Source organism: Sus scrofa, chromosome 14 (assembly GCF_000003025.6).
Source record: "Sus scrofa isolate TJ Tabasco breed Duroc chromosome 14, Sscrofa11.1, whole genome shotgun sequence".
Classification (NCBI taxonomy): domain Eukaryota; kingdom Metazoa; phylum Chordata; class Mammalia; order Artiodactyla; family Suidae; genus Sus; species Sus scrofa.
In genome coordinates this window covers 125,657,516-125,679,330 of record NC_010456.5, presented here as the reverse complement: position 1 = coordinate 125,679,330, position 21,815 = coordinate 125,657,516, and the positions used below count along the sequence as shown (strand labels likewise).

The window sequence follows — 21,815 nt, the reverse complement described above, 5'->3', positions numbered from 1 at the left end:
TAAAGATTGATATCAGACAAGAATAACCAATTTTTCTTCCAATAAATATGTCATGTCCCACCTGATGAATTTATCTCGGATTCACTCAAACAAGAAAAAGAAGAGAAAAAGAAAGAATTTAAGGTCTACTTGTCATATCGCTAATAAAAATTCAAGAACTTATTGACTAGTAAATGCATCATAGTAACAGAGTCACTGCTCATGGGAAAATATCTTCATTACAAGGGATGAAATGAAAAAAATCTCAGATAAATGTATATATGCATAACTTTACAAATTTATACACTAATGTATAATTATGCCCAATGCTGTGCATTGTAAACATTGATAATCCCATTTGATTTCTCACATACCAAAGTCAATTGGCAAAATGATATATGCTAATCAACTGTAAATATAATAAGCTGATATACTGAAATGTTTGGCATAGTTCTCATAGATTTTCATGTAATGTATAACAGTAACATGACCTGGAAACAAAATGATCATAATCTGATTATTAATTTCACTGTAGACCTCACAAGTAAATGCAGGCTAAAAAATCAGAATGAAAGACCTCAGAAGCAATTACTTTCAACAAAAAGAGCAATATTAGAAATAAAATTCTAAATTCTTTCTTAAGGCAAGCTTGCATATATGAATATAAAATAAGCACATTGATTAAAAAATGTTTTAAATTACGTTTTATTCTTTAACATTTTGGAAACACAAAAGTAAAATCTAATCTCTCTTAAGAAAGGTTTTAGTTTACACTGTTGAAATTTTTTTTTTTTTTGTCTTTTTGCCTTTTCTTAAGCCGCTCCCACGGCATATGGAGGTTCCCAGGCTAGGGGTCTAATCGGAGCTGTAGCCACCGGCCTATGCCACAGCCACAGCAACGCGGGATCTGAGCCACGTCTGCAACCTACACACCACAGCTCACCCACAACACCGGAGCCTTAACCCACTGAGCAAGGCCAGGGATCGAACCTTCAACCTCATGGTTCCTAGTCGGATTCGTTAACCACTGCACCACGACAGGAACTCCCTTTGTTGAAATTATTTTAACATGCTGAGTGAAGTAAGTCAGAAAGACAAAGACAAATTAAATTATTTTAACATGCTGAGTGAAGTAAGTCAGAAAGACAAAGACAAATACCATATGATATCACTTATATCTGGAATCTAATATATGGCACCAACGAACCTTTCCACAGAAAAGAAAATCATGGACTTGGAGAATAGACTTGTGATTGACAAAGGGGAGGGGGAAGGGAGTGAGATGGATTGGGAGCTTGTGGTTAATAGACGCAAACTATTGCCTTCGGAATGGATTAGCAATGAGATCCTGCTGTGTAGCATTGGGAACTATGTCTGGTCACTTATCATGGAGCATGATAATGTGAGAAAAAAGAATATACACATGTATGTGTAACCAGGTCACCATGCTGCACAGTAGAAAAAAAAAATAATGTATTGGGGAAATTTAAAAAAAAAATTATTTTAACAATTCAAGAAAGTATATTCTCTCTATAAGAGAGTAGTGGAATTTTTCCAAAAGTGGAAAAATTCTAAAAGCATTTAATGTGTATACTATACAAATACTTAGTACACAAATATATTATTCAGTAAATAAAAGAGCAATTGAATATATTTATACTAGTTACCCATTGCTAAGGAACAAATTATCACAGACTTAGTGACTTGACATATATTTATTATATCACAGATTTTGTGGATTAAGAATGTGAGTCATAGTTGGGTTCTCTCTTTCAGAGATTCAGTGGGATCCAATCAAGGTGTTGGCTGGAGCTAAGGTCCACTATATGGCTGCAATCAAGGTGTCACCTTGGGTTGGGTTCTCATCAGAGGCTTGAGTGGGTATGTATATGCTTCTAAGCTCCATCAGGTTATTGGCAGAATTTATTTCCTTTCAGCTTTCGAACTGAGGGCCTTAGTTTCCTACTTCCTATTGGCTGAGGCTGCCCTTAGCTCCTAGAGGATGACTTTAGCTTCACTTACTTCTTCAAAGCCAGAAAGGGAGGAAGTCTTTAGACCAAGTCTTCTAGCAAGACGCAGACAAAGTATATTCATGGAAGTGGCATAACATCCCTTTACCATATAATGTAACATAATCATAGAAGTGATAGCGCATCACCTTTCCTAAATTATCTGGATTAAAATCAAGTCACAAGTCCTGCCCACAGTCAAGGAAAGGGGATTATACAATAGAGTGTGAATACCAGAAGGCAGAGATCATGGGTAGTCACCTTAGAATTTGTCCACCATAATATTTTTGATGTACATAAAATTTTTATTGTAAGATATTTCAATACATTTATTTGAGACATGAATATGTACCAAATCTAATCCACATACTAAGTAATTTGAGAAGTAAAATTACTTGATCAAGTTCAAACTCAGATTATAAGATGTAAAGAAATTATGAAGGGAAAAGTATAGATGTAAATAATTACTCAACAAATTAATATTGTACTATATAAATTAAATTAATAATTCAGATGTGTAAGGTAAGTAATATTTTTTAAATTCAGAATCTTTTTCTTTAAAGATTAGATGCAAACATCAAAAACCTTCAGAAGGGAGTTCCCGTCGTGGCGCAGTGGTTAACGAATCCGACTAGGAACCATGAGGTTGCGGGTTCGGTCCCTGCCCTTGCTCAGTGGGTTAACGATCCGGCGTTGCCGTGAGCTGTGATGTAGGTTGCAGACGCGGCTCGGATCCCGCGTTGCTGTGGCCCTGGCGTAGGCCAGTGGCTACAGCTCCGATTGGACCCCTAGCCTGGGAACCTCCATATGCCGCGGGAGCGGCCCAAGAAATAGCAAAAAGACAAAAAAAAAAAAAAAAAAAAAAAAAAAAAAAAAAAAAAAACCTTCAGAAGGCTTCATGGATTAATTAAAAATATAACTTCAAAGTATTTCTGCGTCTAAGCAAAGAGATAATCATCCTCTATTCCCACTAAGCAAACAGTCAGGCCTTTTTATAAAACAGATGTAGGCTGAGATATTCACTAGGGACTTAGAAAGGGTAAATATTATCATCACATGTCACCTAAATAACGGTTACCATTTATGTGAATAATCACATTACATTATAAACATGATGTTTTAAAAAACAAAATATAAAATAATTCTACACATGTGTTAAAATACAGCCTTTCATTTTGTTCCTACTGATTTAAATGTTTAAATATACATACATTCATATCTTCTCATAAGATATAATTTTTTATTATTTTTATTATTTTCCATTATACCTGGTTTACAGTGTTCTGTCAAGTTTCTACTGTACAGCATGGTGACCCAATTACACATACATGTGTATATTCTTTTTTCTCACATTATCATGCTCCATCAAAAGTGACCAGACATAGTTTCCAGTGCTGCACAGCAGGATTTCATTGCTCATCCATTCCAAAGGCAATAGTCTGCATCCATTACCTCAAGCACCCATCCATCCCACTCCCTCCCTCTCCCCCTTGTCAACTACAAGTCTATTCTCCAAGTCCATGATTTTCTTTTCTGTGGAAAGGTTCATTGGTGCCATATATTAGATTCCAGATATAAGTGATATCACATGGTATTTGTCTTTTATAACAACATGAATGGAATTACAGACTCTCGAACTGAGTGAAGTAAGTCAACTATAATATTTTTTTATTCAGTAGCTGAAATAAAGGGGGATATCTAATTGTAATTTCAAATATCATGATTATATAAAATGTCTGAGAATCTGAGAAACTTGCATCTTTATGAAAAATTATGGAAGTTACACACACAATAAAACTCACTTGCTTTTATTTTGTTTTTTCCTCTGAAGAAATCCATAAAATCATATCATATAATATGAACAACAATATGACATTAAGTACTACCATAGTATCAATATTGATATCATACTCCTAAGACTATACACACACACACACACACACACACACACACACACACACATATACAGTAAATTCTGAAAGAGTAGAGGAGATACAGCTTCTAAAATTCTATGGCTGTTTATGGATTGCAAAGTCCAACAGATCTAAGTAGTTGAAGACTACCAGGAATAGTAGGTTGATTTTGTTCTGAAACAGTGGAGGAGATAGTAGAGAAGATACAACTTATAAAATTCCAAGGCTGTTTATGGATTTCAGAGTCCAACAGAACTAAGTAGCTGAAGACTACAAAGAACCGTAGGTTGATTTTTTTATTGATACTGGATCCTTAACCCACTGTGCTACCAAGGGGACTCTGATTTTTGGATGCTTAAAAGTACTGGAGAGCAAAAGGGAAAAATAACCAGGCCAGGATGCAGAGAAGGACAAAATCTCAGGCAGTTGAAGCATTTCGGTCCCTAATTATGAATGGGAACAAGCAAAGGATGGTGAGCTAAATCCCAAAGTATAATCTCAGGATTGTATAAAAAGGCTTTCCAGAGTCAGCAGGTTTACTTTGAATTAGCCTTTCCCTCAGAATGATTAAGATACTAATACCCTCAAGCACATTCCCTTAGCATTTAATCTGCAGTCTAAAATCATCTATATCTTATAAATATGGTATCAGTACAAAATAAAAAATAACCAGGTACGGAAATAGATAACAAAACAACAAGAACTATCAGAAACAAAGGATGATGGAAGTGAGCCATGAGAATTTGGATATTTTCTAAGAAAAGCCATTGGCTTTTTTTTTTTTGGTCCTTTTGCCTTTTCTAGGGCCGCACCTGCAGCATATGGAGGTTCCCAGGCTAGGGGTCCAATTGGAGCTGTAGCTTCCAGCCTACGCCAGAGCCACAGCAACATGGGATCCCAGCCGCGTCTGCAACCTACACCACAGCTCACGGCAACGCCAGATCCTTAACCCACCAAGCAAGGCCAGGGATCGAATCCACAACCTCATGGTTCCTAGTCAGATTCATTAACCACTGCACCATGACAGGAACTCCACCATTGGCTTTTAAATAACTATTACAAGAGTTCTCTTGAGGCGTAGCAGGTTAAGAACCTGACGTTGTCACTGCAGTGGCTCAGATATTTGCTGTGGAGCAAGTTTGATCCCTGGCCTGGGAACTAAGGCATGCTGTGGGTGAGGCCAAATAAAATAAAATAACTACTATATTGGAGGAGATAACAGACAATATCAATAATTTGCCTAAATTTTGGAAACTCTAAAACACAATTAGAAACTATAATAAAGAATAAGAATTTAGTCTGAAAAACTTGAAGATGTAAAACAAACAAAATAAAAAACACAATAACCAAATTTAAGAACTACATGGATGACCTTGGTAATTTGATAGGGATTGCATTGAATCTGTAGGTTGCCTTGGGTAGTATAGGCATTTTGATAATATTGACTCTTTCAATCCAAGAGCATGGTATGTCTTTCTCTGTTTGTGTTGTCTTTGGTTTCTTTCATCAGCATCTTATAGTTTTCAGAGTACAGGTCTTTTGTCTCTTTTGGTAGGTTTATTCCAAAGCATTTTACTCTTTTTGACAAAATGGTAAGCAGGATTGCTTCTCTAATTTCTCTTACTGACCATTCATTGTTAGCATATAGAAATGCAGTCGATTTCTGTGTATTAATTTTGTATCCTGTGACTTTGCCAAATTCATTAATGAACTCTAAAAGTTTTCTGGTACAGTCTTTAGGATTCTCTAGGTATGGTATCATGTCATCTGCAAACAGTGATAGTTTTACTTCTTCCTTTCCAATTTGGATTCCTTTTATTTCTTTAACTTCTCTGATTACTGTGGATAGGACTTCCAAAACTATGTTGAATAGTAGTGGTGAGAGCAGACATCCTTGTCTTGTTCTTGACCTCAGTGGGAATTCTTTCGGCTTTTCACAATTGAGAATGATGTTAGCTCTGGATTTGTCATATATGGGCTCTAGGACATTTTCACAGAACTCGAACAAAATATTTTAAAGTTTGTTTGGAAGCACAAAAGACTTAGAATAGCCAAGATATCCTGAGAAAGAAAAACAGAGCTGGAAGCATCAGACTCACTGACTTCACACTATACTACAAAGCTACAGTCAACAAAACCATGTGGTACTGGCACAGAGACAGAAATATAGATCAGTGGAACAGGACAGAAAGCCCAGAATTAAACCCACGCACCTACAGTCAACTAATCTATGACAAAGGAGGCAGGAATATACAATGGAGAAAAGACAGCCCCTTCAATAAGTGGTGCTGGGAAAACTGGACAGCCACATGAAAAAGAATGAAATTAGAACACTCCCTAACACCATACACAAAAATAAACTCCAAATGGATTAAAGATGTAGTTTTAAGACTAGATACTATAAAACTCTTAGAGGAAAACATAGGCCAAATGCTATCCAACATAAATGACAGCAACATTATCTTAGATCCACCTCTTACAGTAATGACAATAAAAACAAAAATAAACAAATGGGACTTAATTAAACTTAAAAGTTTCTGCACAGCAAAGGAAACCCTAAACAAAACAAAAAGATAACCCACAGAATGGGAGAAAATCTTTGCAAGTGAATGGGCTGACAAGGAATTAATCTCCAAAATTTATAAACACCTCCTGCACCTCAATACCAAAAAAACACACAACCCCATCCAAAAATGGGCAGAAGATCTGAACAGACAATTCTCCAAAGACATACAGACGGCCAAAAAACACATGAAAAGATGTTCAACATCACTCATTATTAGAGAAATGCAAATCAAAACCACTAGGAGGTGCCACCGTACACCAGCCAGAATGGCCATCATCAAAAAGACTACACACAATAAGTGCTGGAGAAGGTGTGGAGAAAAAGGAACCCTAGTACACTGTTGCTGGGATTGTAAATTGGTGCAACCACTGTGGAAAGCAGTATGGAGATTCCTCAGAAAACTAAAACGAGAACTACCATTTGATCCAGCAGTCCCACTCCTGGGCATCTAGCCAGAGAAAACCACGACTTGAAAAGGCACGTGTACTCCAAGGTTCACTGCAGCACTATCTGCAATAGCCAGGACATGGAAACAACCTAAATGCCCATCGACAGAGGAGTGGATCAAGAAGATGTGGTACATAGACACAATGGAATATTACTCAGCCATTAAAAGGAACGAAATAATGGTATTTGCAGCAACATGGATGGACCTGGAAATTATCATGCTAAGTGACGTCAGTAAGACAATGAGACACCAACATCAAATGCTATCACTGACATGGAATCTAAACAAAGGACACAATGAACTTCTTTGCAGAACAGATACTGACTCACAGACTTTGAAAAACTTATGGTTTCCAAATGAGACAGGTTCAGGTGTGGGGGGGATGTTCTGGGGGTTTGGAATGGAAATATTATAAAATTTGGTTGTGATGATTGTTGTACACCTATAAATGTAATAAATTCATTGAGTAAAAAATGGTAGAGAAAAAAAGAACTAAATGGATGAAATTAACATCAAATTAGACACAGTGAAAAAAGAAAAGTAAACTGAAAAAGAGATCATGAGAGTGTGGAAAAAATACGAAAAAGGCATAGAAATTAGTGTTACTGAATTCCAAAAGCAGAAGACAGAGAGAAGGGAAAAGTAACATTTGAAGAGTACTGGCTTCCAGACAATGAGGAAGAAGACACAGAAGAAGCAATGTCAGAAAACAAATTGATATTAGACAATTTCCCAGCGGGTTCTGATTATTCACGATTAAGTTTGACTTCTTTCATGACATGGACCCTTCCATGGTATGGCCGCTGAAACTACAGCAAATGGAAGGAGTGGTTCACAGTAGACCTGCAGTCTCTGGAAGGCTTTTTTACACCCTTAATCCTAAAATTGCACTTTGGGATTTAGCTCACCAATCTTTGGTGGGCCTGGACTCCAATCCTGTTCCTGTGACATGCTGTTCCTAATCACAATCGGGGATGTTGGCTGGCACTGGTTCAGAAGCACTCATCTCCATCAAGTCATCTTCAGTTAATTTCTGTGGTGTGGTGTCTATCAGCTCTAAAACTTCCCCAAGATCCATATCTTGAAATCCTTCAAGCCCTACCTTCTTTGGCCATATCCACAATCTCTTTCTTGATTTCCTGTCTCTGTCATTCATAAATCCTTTGAAGTCACACTCATCATCTGGACGCAGTTTTCTCCAGCAGGAATTTATTGTTTCAGGCTCAATAGCTTTCACATCTTTTTCTATAACACCATGACATCCTCAAGGGTGAAGTCCTTCCAGACTTTCATGATGTCCTCCCAATCAGGGTTTCCTTCCATTGCACTGACAATCCTTTCTCTAGAGTACTGTGCGTAAAGGTCCTTATGATGACCTGACCCACAGGCTGAATTAAAGACATTGTCTTTGGGGGCAAGTAGACCACTCTGATGCCTTTGGTATTGAATTCATGGACAGCTGGAGGCCGGGGGGCACTGTCCAATATCAAAAGAACTTTAAAAGGCAGTCCCTTATTGGTCAAGGTATTTTCTGGCTTTACAAACAAAGCATCAAACCAATCAAGAAAAAAAAAAAAAAAATGGTTCTCATTGTCCAGCCCTTCTTGGTGTGCAACTAAAAGGTAGGAAGCTGGTGTTTATCTTTTTCCTTCTAGGCTCCTGGATTAGCAGCTTTACAGATAAGGGCAGTCCTGATCATAATGGGACTTCATTTGCACAAAACAAGAGTTTGCATATCCCTTCCTGCCTTAAATCCTGGTGCTTGCTTCTCTTCCGTACTAATAGAAGTCCTTTGTGGCATTTTTCTCCAGAACAGAGCACTTTCATCTGTATTAAAAATATGTTCATGTAGATATCCCTTCTCATCAATGATCTTCTTAACGGCATCTGGGAACTCAAATGTTCCCTCTTGGTCAGCAGTGGCTACTATTCTATTATTTTAACATTTCTCTAAGTCAAACTTCTTCCTAAAATTATCAAATCATCCCTTGATGGCACTAAATTCTGCAACTTTAGACCCTTCACCCTGCTTTTGCTTTAAGTTGACATACAATGACTTCACTTTTTGTTGAATCAGATTAGAGTCTATAGGTATGCCTTTCTTACAGCAATCCTGCACCCCCATAAAAGCTGCATTTTCACTATGAGATAAAAAGGTATCATGCAATGAGTGCAAAATTTTAGCGTCTTTCAGCATAGCTGCAGTAATGGTTTCACAAATTTCCTCTTCTTTTTTATAATGGTCCTTATGCTGGATTCATTTATCTTCATATGGCAGGCAACCACAGCCATTCGCAGGCAAATGCAGACTTCAATCTACAGTGCATATCAAGCAATTCAACTTTTTCCTGTAATGTCATGACTTTACTTCTCAGGAGCACTTCCAGTACCACTAGTGGCACATGATATGGGTCCCATGGTTTCATTCAAGGTTTATGATATTGCACTAAATGAGATGAAAAATACACAAGAACCTCAAAAGATCACTTTTACTGGGATGTGCAATTTACTGGAGAGAAAAACTGCTCATGCAGACATGATTAGCATCACACACATCTTAAGCGGATACTCACAACCCTTGAGACTTGTGCTCACAACAACAGCAAAAGAAGTGACTACAGAATTATTACAGTAGTAAAGTATGTACAATAGTCAGTATTATGCAGCTACAATTTAATACTGTATTTTACCTTTATGTACAGTAATCTTGACAGCAAATGGCAGGCACCATGTAAGGTCTATAAGTGTGACCTTATAGATAAAACTGATGAATTTTAACTTTATAATAAATTTTATAATAAATTTTTAATGATACCTTTTGCATATTTTATGATAGTAAATGATAAACTAATATCTACAAATACTTTATTCATTCATGATATTTTTATTAATTTTTTTAATAAAACTAGACTATAGGGTTTGCCTGTAGTTTTTTCAAATTGTCAAAAATATCCAAAAAATCTTCCAATATATAATTGAAAAAAATCCATTTTTAAGCCAGCCCATGCAGTTGAAACCCATATTGTTCAAGAGTCACTTGTAGTTAACTTCTAATCTCCTACCACTGTAGCTGTAAAAGATGTTTGATATGATTTCAAACTTCTTTTAATCGCCCCTAAATTTAGTGTTTTTGATGTCATATTTTATACCTTTTTGTTTTATGTATCTCTTAATTACCTATTATGGATACAGAGGATTATACTATGTTCTTCTTTCAACCTTCCCACTAGCTTCAAAAGTAGTTGATCTACTACTTTCATTGTATTTTGACTTCACCAGTAAGATTTTTCCTTTCATAATTTTCACTTTCTAGTGGTGGCCTTTTCTATTCCACTTAGAGAATTCCCTTTAATATTTTTTGCAAAGCTGATTTCATTATGCTCAATGCTTAGCTTTTGTTTGTCTGTAAAATTCTTTACGTCTCCTTTAAATCTGAATAAACTTGCCTGGTAAAGTATTGGTTGTACGATTTTTCTTCTCATAAATTTGATTGTATCATGCCATTCCCAAGGGCCTGCAAAGTTTCTGCTGAAAAATCAGCTTACAATCTTATTTCAGTTCCGACGTGCGTAACTAGTATGTAACTTTTCTCTTGCTGCTTATAAAATTCTCTCTTTTACTAAATTTTGCCATTTTAATTATAATGGTCTTGGTGTAGAGCTCTTTGGATTCATCTTGTTTGGGCCTGGATATTTGTTTCCTTCCCCAAGTTAGGTACATTTTCAGATATTATTTCTTCAATAAATTTTTTGCCCCCTTTTTTTTTGTCTCTATTCTCCTTTTGGGACCCCTATGAAACAAATGTTAATATGCCTGATGCTGTCCCAGCAGTCTCTTAAACTATCCTCATTTTTAATTTTTTTTTTTTTTTTTTTACGTTTTTCTCTTCAGTGTGGGTCATCTCATTTCTACTACTCTGTCTTCCAGTTGGCTATGTTCTCCTATCTCATCTAATCTGTTGTGGATTCCTTCTGGCATCTCTTTGATTTCAGTCATTGTATTCTTCAACTGTTTGGGTCTTCTTTATATTTTCTAACTGTTAAAATTCTCACTGTGTTCATCCACTCTTCTCCCAAGTTCAGGGAACATCCTTATGATCATTACCTTGAACTCTTAATTGGGTAGATTGTTTGTCTCCACTTCATTTAGCTCTATTTCAAAGGTTCTGTCTTGTTCCTTCATTTGGAACATACACCCCACTCTTCACTTTGCTCAATTCTCTGTGTTTATGTCTACGTCTTAGGTATGTGGGTTATGTTTGCCCACCCTGGAGAAGTGGCCTTATGTAGGAGATGTCCTATGGAGCCCAAAAATATACTCCTCTCTGGTAATCAGAACTATATGGTCTAGGGTTGCTCCTATGTAAGTTGTGCATGCCCTTCTGTTGTGAGTATGCTGGTAGGCAAAGCTGGTTCCTGGCCTGGTAGACTGCAAGGCCATGTTTCATGTGGTCACTGAGGCCCACTAGAGTGGGGTTAGGTTTCCCATATGGTTGACTGCATGGCCTGGGGGAGGAAATACCAAATCACTAGATGTCAGGGCCAAGTTCCAATGCAGCTGTCAGCACTACCAAGGAGAAACATGGGACTGGTACCAGCCCACTAGTGGGTAGGGCCAGATACCTACATGGCTATCTGCATGGTCCTGGGGGGACTGGACTTATGTTAGCTTGCTGGTGTGTAGATAAGCCTCTGGTGTTAAGAGGCTAAAGGGAGGATTCCAAAATGACACTCACCAGGGCCAGTACTAGCACAGTAGAACAAGATCCCAAAAGTGGCTGCCACCAGAGTCTCCAACGTCAGGCAGAGAGCCAGGTGCCTCTTGCCTCCCTGTGAAAGTCTCCACGATCAGCAAGTGGGTCTGACCAAATCTCCTTTTAAACTACTACCTCCGTGCTCAGAGTCAGAGTGTGTGAGATTTTGTGCACTCTTTAAGAATGGAGTCTCTGTTTCCAACAGTCACCTGGCCCTCCTGAATGCTAAGCCCTGCTGCTTTTCAAAGCTAGGCATTCTGGGGACCTATTGTCTGGTGCAGAACCTTTGGGTGAGGAATCCGATGTGGGGCTCAGACCACCTGCTTCTTGGGTGGGACCTTAACAATTACAACATTCTTCCAATCTGTGGGTCGGCAACCCAGTGATGTGGGTTCTGACTATACTGTGTCTCCACTCCTCCTACTCATCTCATTGTGGTTCCTTTGTTATGGCTTTAGTTGTGGAGAATGTTTTCTGCTGGTCTTCAGGTCACTGTCATGGATAGTTGTTCTGTGAGTGGTTATAATTTTGGTATGTTTATAGAAGGAAATGAGTTCAAGGTCATCCTACATTGCCCTCTTGAGCACTCTATCTCTTGTACATGTTTTTTATTCTAACAATCTGTATGTATTGAGACCTATTCCGACATTCTAGAGTTAAAACCGCTTAGCTTTGTTATGCCTGATATCAATGTAATAATCAATCTGGAGATCAAGAACAATGCAAAGTCTCCTAAGAGACACACTTCAATGAGAATAGCTCTGATAAATGAGATAGGGAAGTCTGCAAAGTTTTTAAGAGATGAATGGGAATTCAAGAACACTTTGACTGTATACCCCACAGACAATTCACTAACCTAACCCTAGAAGTCACACAATGCATAAGTCATTTGAGGTTATTCAAATGAAAGTGCAATAATTAAGGACGTCATGCAGGGTGCCAAGTGAATAGTAATTACTTGTGGAAGGGTATGCTAACTCCTGCAACAAGCAATCTTAAAACCTAGTTTTACCCAAGAGTAGTTTTACACAATAAAAATTTCACTGCAGGTTAAGGCACAGTCCAGAGTAGTGGGATGGAATTGGGAAAGAGAGCTTTTTCCATGCAGTTTTCCAGGACCTGGAATGTGCCTAAGCTCTACAGTCTCTTAGGTCCTCATCTTCATCTCCACTTACATGCTGAATGGGAAAGAGAGGATGTATAGCACAAGAGATTTTCAGGAGCCAGGTCTGGAGTGGAGGACATTTCTTACACCTATTGGTCAGAAGTCAATTACATGACCTTCAACCTAACAGTAACAGAAACTAGGAAACAGCCTAATTGCGTTTAGTGAGTTTTCATAATTGACGACAAAATCAAATTCAATCTAGTAGAGTTCTGAAGGATGATGTGTTGGCTTAGAAACACTAATGACAGAGGTACCACTTAAATTCGAAAGCACATTCCTAATAATCCAAGAGATTCAAAGTCAGAAAGACACTCAAAAGGAACTCAAGTATTTACTTGACATGGGAAGTTTTTTAGCTCAAACTGGCCTTCCTACCAGGAGAGGTACTGATTTTCCCCATTTCTAAGATAGAAGACCTTAAAAAAAAAAAAAAAAAAAAAAGACAGGAGTAATGGGAAAAACAAAAGTCCTAAAATACACTAATCTACATTTGTTTTATAAATCCCCTAATATGTGCCAGAAACTAATCTAGAAAGCAAGGCACAGATTTGATCTTCCAAAATTGGAATTAGGCTCTGCCTCCCACAAAAAAGACAATAAATAACAAAATAGCTTAAAGTGGGTAATAATCTTAGATATCGCTGGTCTAAAGGTAAATGAGGGATGAAAAATTGCTCAGGAAGAAGGTCCTCCTATGGCAATATTTCTCTAACTGCATCAAGAACTGGTAAATCACAGTTGCTTGAAATGCTTGTAGTAGAGCAAAAATTTGATCCCCATCATAGAGTTTGAGTCTTTAAACCATCATTTTCCAGGATATTCTTCTTGACCATAATTTTGAAAAACAGTGACTTAATCCTAACATAGAAAGCTATGAGTAAATTATGATCACTAAAGAGTAGAGGTATAAGGAAAAGTAGATTCAATTATGAATAAAATTATTGAACTTTAAAGATCCTGCTTATTAGTAGTGCCATATATCACAGGTAATTATAATTCCAAGTGCCTTTGAGAAATTTTAACCTCAATTTACTATAGATAAAAAATGAAACATGATTCTGTATCAACCCACCAATTTTGATGACTCTATCAACAGAGTATTTAACAATACTATCAATATATAATTTTCTCCAGGAGCCGATAAATTGTTCTTATGTGCAATAAATAAAACAGCCCAAGGTTTTTTGGCCAGGAAAACCCTAGACCAGTGGTTCTCAACAGGGATATACATACGGGTAATATTACTTATCTCCGTAACTATGGCGCTCTAATGGAACGTACTAAAATGGATGAAAGGGAGGCTGAGGATGATAGGCCTCCTGAATGCAAAAGGTAATCCCACAGAACAGAAGCTGATCAAATCCCACACACCTTTTAGATAACACAGACCAAGTTATCATTTATCATTATTTGCACACAGAATGTAACTCCATTTACCCATAGACACAAAGTAGTTTTGCGTGTTTATAACACAGTTAATTTTCTAGGACTGCAATTACCACATAAGTGGAAAACAGACCATAATTTCGTTCAGAATTTAACAAAAGATGTGTTTATCATTTCAGAAAACCTCATCAACAATAGCTATGCTGTTCACAGTATATAGAACACACATACTTTTTTTTTTTTAGGCCACACCATTGGCACATGGAAGTTCCCTGACCAGGGATCAAACCTGTGCCACAAGGCCAGATCCTTAACCGGATATGCCACAAGTGAATTCCTATAACACATATCTTTGAGTATGCCATGGATCTAAAGAATATTTGAGACTCCTTTCAAGAAACTAAGAACCAAAGAGTTTAGTAGTATCAACTTGTGAAGAGCACTGAATATCATTAATAAAGTAACTAAAATGCTATTTTACTTCTACTCTATATATTTTTTTAAAAATCTGTAGCCCTAAGAAAGTGTGGCTCTGTGATGTAAAACCTGTGTGGTAAAATTATATATTAAAATTATTTATTTGGGAGTGGCCAGCAATCTACTTGGCTGCCAATTTAGCCCATCCCTCAGAACTCACTTGGGCATTGCCACGCATCCCTGCCAGCAAACACCCGCTGCGGGCCATCTGGCCTTGCTGACTATCAAGGTAATTATATCTACACTTAAGAGTTAAATGCTACCACCTGGCTTCCACCATTCTGGAATCCTGACACACACATTGACACCAGGGAGCGCAGCTGACTGGAATCATTTTTTTACTGACTGCCATGACCCTCAGAGAATAGCCAGCACTGAGTTTTACGGATTCCAGGCTTGCTTTACCACCATGCTCCTTACTGACTTAGTGAAGGAAATGTTCTGGAAGACCTCCAAGAAACCATGGTCAGTTAATGAGCAGTCTGCTATAATGTGATACATGCATGCTAATATATACAGCTTCCTGGGGTTCCGACTCCAGTGCTCAAAACTTCCCAAGACAGTTCCAGCATCTTGCACCTCATTTACTGGAGGCCATCGTCATGTCCACAGTTTGAAAAGCCATCATCAATACTGGGTATACTCACTGAGACAGGAAATCCTGATTCAAAGGAGAGTGATACATATCAATAAATTCTCCCTTCTCCAGCCTTATATTCTATGTCCCCAGGTCCAGCACCCTCACTGTGCCCTCTTGATTCCTGCCTCTGCATACCTGCCAGGCCCTGCAATTTTTTTCAGTGAACAAGCTATCTCTTCCTACAACACTGACTGTGTCCTCCCGCTCATGCTGCAGTAAGACCTGAAACTTCTTACTGATCTGGAGATAGTAAGTAGAGGCATCAGACATTTTGGAGGAGAATATCTCTTTATGGAGCATAATTCTCAGGTGAAATTGTGGTATTATCATCAGAGAAAAGAAAGTTACTCTAGCAAAGGACAGAGGTCTTCTTCTTCCAGCCAGGAATGTTCAAAGGAATCTAGGATTCAGGGTTCTAAGGTCACACTTACGAAGTGTCCCCATTGTAGGCCTCCAATTTTTACTCTTTGTCCTCAGGCAGTGACTCTGGCATGAGAGAAATGTTATGGCTGAACTTCAGATTCATTTGCAGTCTGCTAATCTTATGATTAAATCATGGACATAATTTTCAAGACACCCTGCTCTGTGGCTATAGCAGACGAGGGTCTTTAGATACTGTCATGAAGGTGTCTGGTGTTCACCGTATGCCCTGACTTGATGGAAGGCTCCTTCTTTAAGCCTTTATGGCAAGTAACAAAGGCCAGCCAAATTTGTAATCATAACTGCCATCGCCCCATGACTTTCAAGTGGCTAAAGTTGATGCACAAACTAGCACTTCTCCTTCGACCTATACTTTATCTCATCAAGCAGTTAATATTCTCCACAATTCCTCTACACACCAGGGTAATCACTACCCCAACTCATCATTAGCTTCATAGTGCTTACTGCCATTTGATAAGTCATCCAATTATAAAATTCCATGTTGAGGATCAATAGAACTGCTTCCAGTAGCAACCCTCTTGGTCGGAATTACCTCGATAACAGATGCTGAAATAAGGACCTGGATGTGGGTACTTGCCAAGAGCAGTTATCTCAGGAAATGTTGGTAATAACGTGGGAAATGCAGGACACACGCTCAGTCCTCACTGGCTGAGGCTCACCCATACTTGGCATCAACTGCCTTACACTGCCTGGTTGCACCTGGGCGGGAATGAGTAGCTTTGGAATGAAAAGAGAAACAAAGATTCTCATTCTTTATGTGGAATATTGAGAAGAACAGGAAACCGTCCACTATAGCCTTGGTGAAACCATGAAAGGCATGGGAGTTGGCAAGAGGCATCATAAGTGTCTGCTACCTACAACATTTTATCAAACTGCTTTTACCTATTTTTATCTGATTCCGCCTTTATTTCCCACAGAGGAATACCAGTTTCTATCAGATGAGTTGTTAGAAGGCTAAAGGGAAAAAATTTAAATACTATCAACAACCTCTACACATACATTGAAAATGACAGACATACAGACAGACATTACAGAATGTAAATATGGGTCACCTTCATAACGTAAAATTGAGAAATTTTACAAAAATAATATGTGTGTTTTCTTTAAAGTCTACAGGTCGTTCCTCAAAAGGAAACAATTTTTCTGGAGAACACCATCTCAGTCATTACATTACACTTCATGCATTTATATTACGATTTATATTTCCACTAAGTTCTTTTTTTTTTTTTTTTTTTTTTTTGTCTTTTTCTATGGCCGTACTCACGGCATATGAAGGTTCCCAGGCTAGGGGTCTAATCGGAGCTGTAGCTGCCAGCCTACGCCAGAGCCACAGCAACACGGGATCAGAGCCGCATCTGCAACCTACACCACAGCTCACAGCAATACCAGATCCTTAACCCACTGAGCAAGGCCAGGGATCAAACCCACAACCTCATGGTTCCTAGTCAGATTTGCTAACCACTGAGCCATGATGGGAACTCCTAAATTCTTATTTAATCTAACAATTTCGAGTTCCAACTGTGCTTTAGACCATGTCCAAAATAAGAAATTTATCTTGTATACAAGGAGATCCTGCTGAATAGCATTGAGAACTATGTCTAGATACTCATGTCGCAACAGAAGAAAGGGTGGGGGAAAAAACTGTAACTGCAATGTATACATCTAAGGATGACCTGACCCCCTTGCTGTACAGTGGGAAAATAATAAAAAAAAAAAAAAGTAAAAAAAAAAAAGAAATTTATCTTGGCAAGATTAATAATCTGGTATCCCTTTAAATGAATATTTTGACCCCATATTGAAGCCTCAACAACTATGTCTTCTATGCCACTCCCCCAGATTACAGCACAGGAAAAAAAAAAGTGCACCACTAAAATTTTCTTCATTTTTTTCCAAGAGCAATTTGTGGGCTTCATGGGAAAAAATTCTAAAAAGGGTGTGGACCAACCAATTCTTCAGCCCCAGGACCTTCATGAAATTGAAGGTGAACACTTCAGTATCAATTTACCAGCCACCTCAGCTGGACTCTTAAGCTTCCAGTTGGTTTCACTCCCGATAAGCCAGTATTCCTGTCTCATCTCTCCCTGAAAGCTCTTGTTTCTCTTTGGATGGCTGGCCATTTGGTTACCTGTAACCTCAGTCTTCCAATGCTTTCCAAAAAACTGATAAATTGGTGGTTTGCTCGGCTTTTATTTCTTTCATTGTAAAGGTGGGAACAATGCTTTCTCCAGCTCCCTACACCCCTGAGCAAAAACTGGAAATGCCATGATCATGTTCGCTTTTACTTCTTTGTTTTACTGATACAGTTTCCACTTCTGTTTACTATATTGTATATTCAGAAAATTTTAGCTTCACCTTCAAGTTTTACCTCAAATATCCTCTGCTCCAACTTGCCTTATCCCTCCATAATAACTTAATCAATCCATTTTCAATACTTTTTCAATACATTATTCATTCTATTCCTTTAAATGTATGTATTGAACACTTACACTGTTGTTCTAATGTTATGGTCCCCCAAGAGCTTCACTTATTAAAGGATACAAACAAGTACACAGATAATGCAAGGGAAAAAATAGTTCATAGGAAGTGAACCAATTTCAGTTTGGGGAGGTTATGAAAAATATACAAGAAGATGTGATGTCTGACTAAATACTTAAAGCCAAACATAAATCACCCTGGCAAGAGAGAAGGGTTCATGCACAGGCATCTCAAATCATTACTGTAAGAAAATAATATACTATGGCTAGTTTCTCCACTGCTAGCCTGAAAGATACTTTAACCAAAAACCATATGTTATTCATTTTCATTTATAGTACTAAGCACTTATTTAATAATTGTTTGCTGATTTGAATGACTAGTTTTGCTCCCTAACAAGAGCATTTTTTCCAGTATAAGCACACTCAGGAAATTATTGTTTGAAGAATGATAACCCTATTGTCATCACTGCCCCATACTCAAAAGCAAAATAAATAAAACAAAAGTAAAGAATGTAATTTTATCTGTAAAAACTATCTACAAAATATTATCTACAAATGAGAATTCCAATTTTTCCTTTGCTTATAAAAATTTCCCCTACTTATAATAACTAGAGCAAAATGTACTTTCACCACTCAGAACTATATAATTTATTTTTCTAATATTCATACATATGCCAAACCCTTTAACTCTGAATATCAAAGCTTATAAGCCTATGAGTTCAAAAATAGGGTCTCTCTCACCTGAAAAGAAAATTATGATACTAAAATACTATATCACACAAAAGATACTTATGGATGGTTATATCATTTATGCAAAAATAAAGAACAAATTTAAATTGTCTTGTCAGTATTTATAACGATGATGGAATCTCACAACAAAAATAAAATACTTGTTGCTTATGACCAGGACCTAATATATAATACACTGGAGGCAGAGGGAAGCAAGGAATAGGGCAAAATGAAAATGAAAGGCTTTCATTAAAAATATATTAAGAATTTTAATACGACGACAGCAGAATATTCAACTAGGCGTGATGACCTTCTAAGCATGAGGACCTGAAAATACGCATGTGGCATGTCCACGAAGTTGTCCCTGCTTATGACAACAAGTATTTACTGTTGCAAAATACTGGAGGCATCTGACTTAAAGCATAGGACTCTGATTTAATCTCACTGGTACTGAGACAAAAATAGCCTTCCTTAATAGAAATTTCTCTAAGATCTTATGCTTTGACCTCGTTTTTAAGTTTATAGACTATAAAGAAATAATAACTGATTCTGCTCACTTTCTCTTGAAAATCTATGTCACCTCAGTGTCTAGTCAAAGACGTGATCATCTAACCTACAATGCTCAGGATAATTCTATAGTAAACATTTTGCTCTAAATAAAAATAAACAAAAGGATCATTTTCCACAGCTAACAGACTTATTTGGATACAAATGTTTATATACAGTTTTGGAGAATCCTTTATTAACTTAAAAAATAATTATATAATTATTATAGTTGGAATTTAGGATTTATGTCAAATACAGCATATTATATTTAATATAAACACTAGTGTTTGCATTATACAATTCAAAATTATTAAAAAATGGTTTTAATATAGTAAATATACAATGAGACAAACGTTTAAATAACATGAAACAACTGCTTTTTAAAGTTACTTTTTTTGGAAGGGGGGGGAACATAAGTCTTCAGAGTAACAACTAAATTGCAGAAGGACAAAAATCACTCATAAAACTATTGAGAGCAGAGTAACAACAAAAATGGGTTCATGTCTAAGAAATAACAGAGAAAAAGAAAATGAATATAAGAAACCACTCCAAAGGCCCCAAAGACTACAATATCAGAATTAATAATAAAAGATTCAAAAGAAAGAAATGCATAGAAACACTGAATTTCAGTTATTTAACAAGCCGTAGAGGAAAATTATAAAGATAACAATGCAGATCTGATATTTAAGGTATTTTTCCAGGGAAAAAAAGCTTTCTTTTTATCAGAGAGATACAAAAGATTCTATGGGCTCTGTTTTGACACCTCTACAAAATTACAGTTTTAAAGGCTTAAATTTTCATGAAAATTGATAAAATGCAAATCAACATAGCTTATAATAATATTGGTTGCTTAACTAACACTAAACTTAAAAAGGAAAACCTATAACAATTAGTTCTACAGCACAAATGCAATCCACAAAAGTTCTGAAAAGTGATTTTTACTTACAATTGGCATTGATCGCCTTTTATTCCTTTAGTTGTGCAGAAACATTTTCCTGTGTGCATATGACAAATGTTTGCATGGCCACTGCACGTACAAGCTGTAAGTCAAAACCAAAATGATACTGAATATTCTCCATCACAAACATGGGCATCACATTTCAGGGAAGGTTTTTATTATTATCTTATTTTTATACCATTGATTATTCTCTTACCATCCAAAAAGCTGGGTTATAATACATGTTATCTTTAATTAAGGGGAAGCAAACCACTTACTTAAAAATCTTGTGAAACTTTTTAAAATCTTCGGGATATCCTGAAGTCTAGTGTGCATTCAAGTACATATCTCTACATCTCTTTGGACTTTTTTCCACATTTACTTCGGTACATCTACTTAACGAAATGAGTTTCAAAGGACACAAGATCTTTGGCATTAAACAGCTTAACTTCAAAATGCACATCTATCATCACTAGCTATGTGACCTTGGGCAATTTGTGTAACTTTTCTATTGTCGTAGGTTGCTTCATCTTCAAAAGGAGAAAGAAGCTCTTAGGATGTATGTGATAATTAAATGAGATAATGTGTTTTAAATAGCTAGTACATATCCTGCTTTTATTAAATGCAGTTATTACTTCTATTACTATTACTACTGGCAACAATAACAACATACAGTTGTACATATGATGTAAATAAGCATGTCTGTTTATTTGCCCCGAAATCATCCTTTTAAACCTCTGAGAACACTCTCAGTTTTAGCATTCCAGAATTCGAACTGAAACATTCCATCATATTATAGTTAGAGTTAATTTGGTTCATATAAACGCATTTCATTTTCTTCCTTTGCATTCCTTTGTTAAAGATCAGCATTCCAATTATTAGACTACAAACCTCACACTTTCTTGTGTGCAACATCCAGTCAGCTGGTAGGTCCTAGTTTTGACAGGCACAGTCTTTCTTGCACCTGGCCTCTCCTTTTCATTGTATTAGCCATCACTCAAATCCTTTCACTCACCTTCTCTTAACGACACCAATGCAACCACACAACTGATCTTACTGCCTTCAGCATGGCTACAACCAATTCTCCAATCCTGAGTCATATTCTAAAGAGATAAGGCTGCCTGTGTCACCCACCCCTCAAAAACCTATAATGAGAACTACTATGTTCTTGCACAGTACCAGCTAGTTAAACCATTCTGTTGATAAAAATGAAATCTTATGTCTTTTTCTGGATTTTCGTACACATTTAAAAATGAACTAATGAGTTATTGTTTTTTATCAAAATATAAAATATTCTGGAACACTAAGCTTCTTATTTATGATTATTTGCTTTGAAAAAATACATAATT

The 21,815-nt window shown here is 37.0% G+C and overlaps 1 protein-coding gene across 3 annotated transcripts in view; it reads right to left on the bottom strand.

Annotated features, from left to right (window-relative positions):
- Positions 1-21,815, bottom strand: part of ATRNL1 (attractin like 1) — a 776,870-nt gene that overhangs the window by 504,075 nt on the left and 250,980 nt on the right. For all 3 annotated transcript variants that reach the window (XR_002338976.1, XM_021074415.1, XM_021074416.1), the window contains exon 20: positions 20,476-20,569. Coding sequence is in view for 2 of the 3 variants with exons in the window: in XM_021074415.1 (XP_020930074.1) it covers positions 20,476-20,569 (94 nt within the window). In the remaining variant the exon portion in view is untranslated. The remainder of the gene's footprint in view (positions 1-20,475; positions 20,570-21,815) is intronic.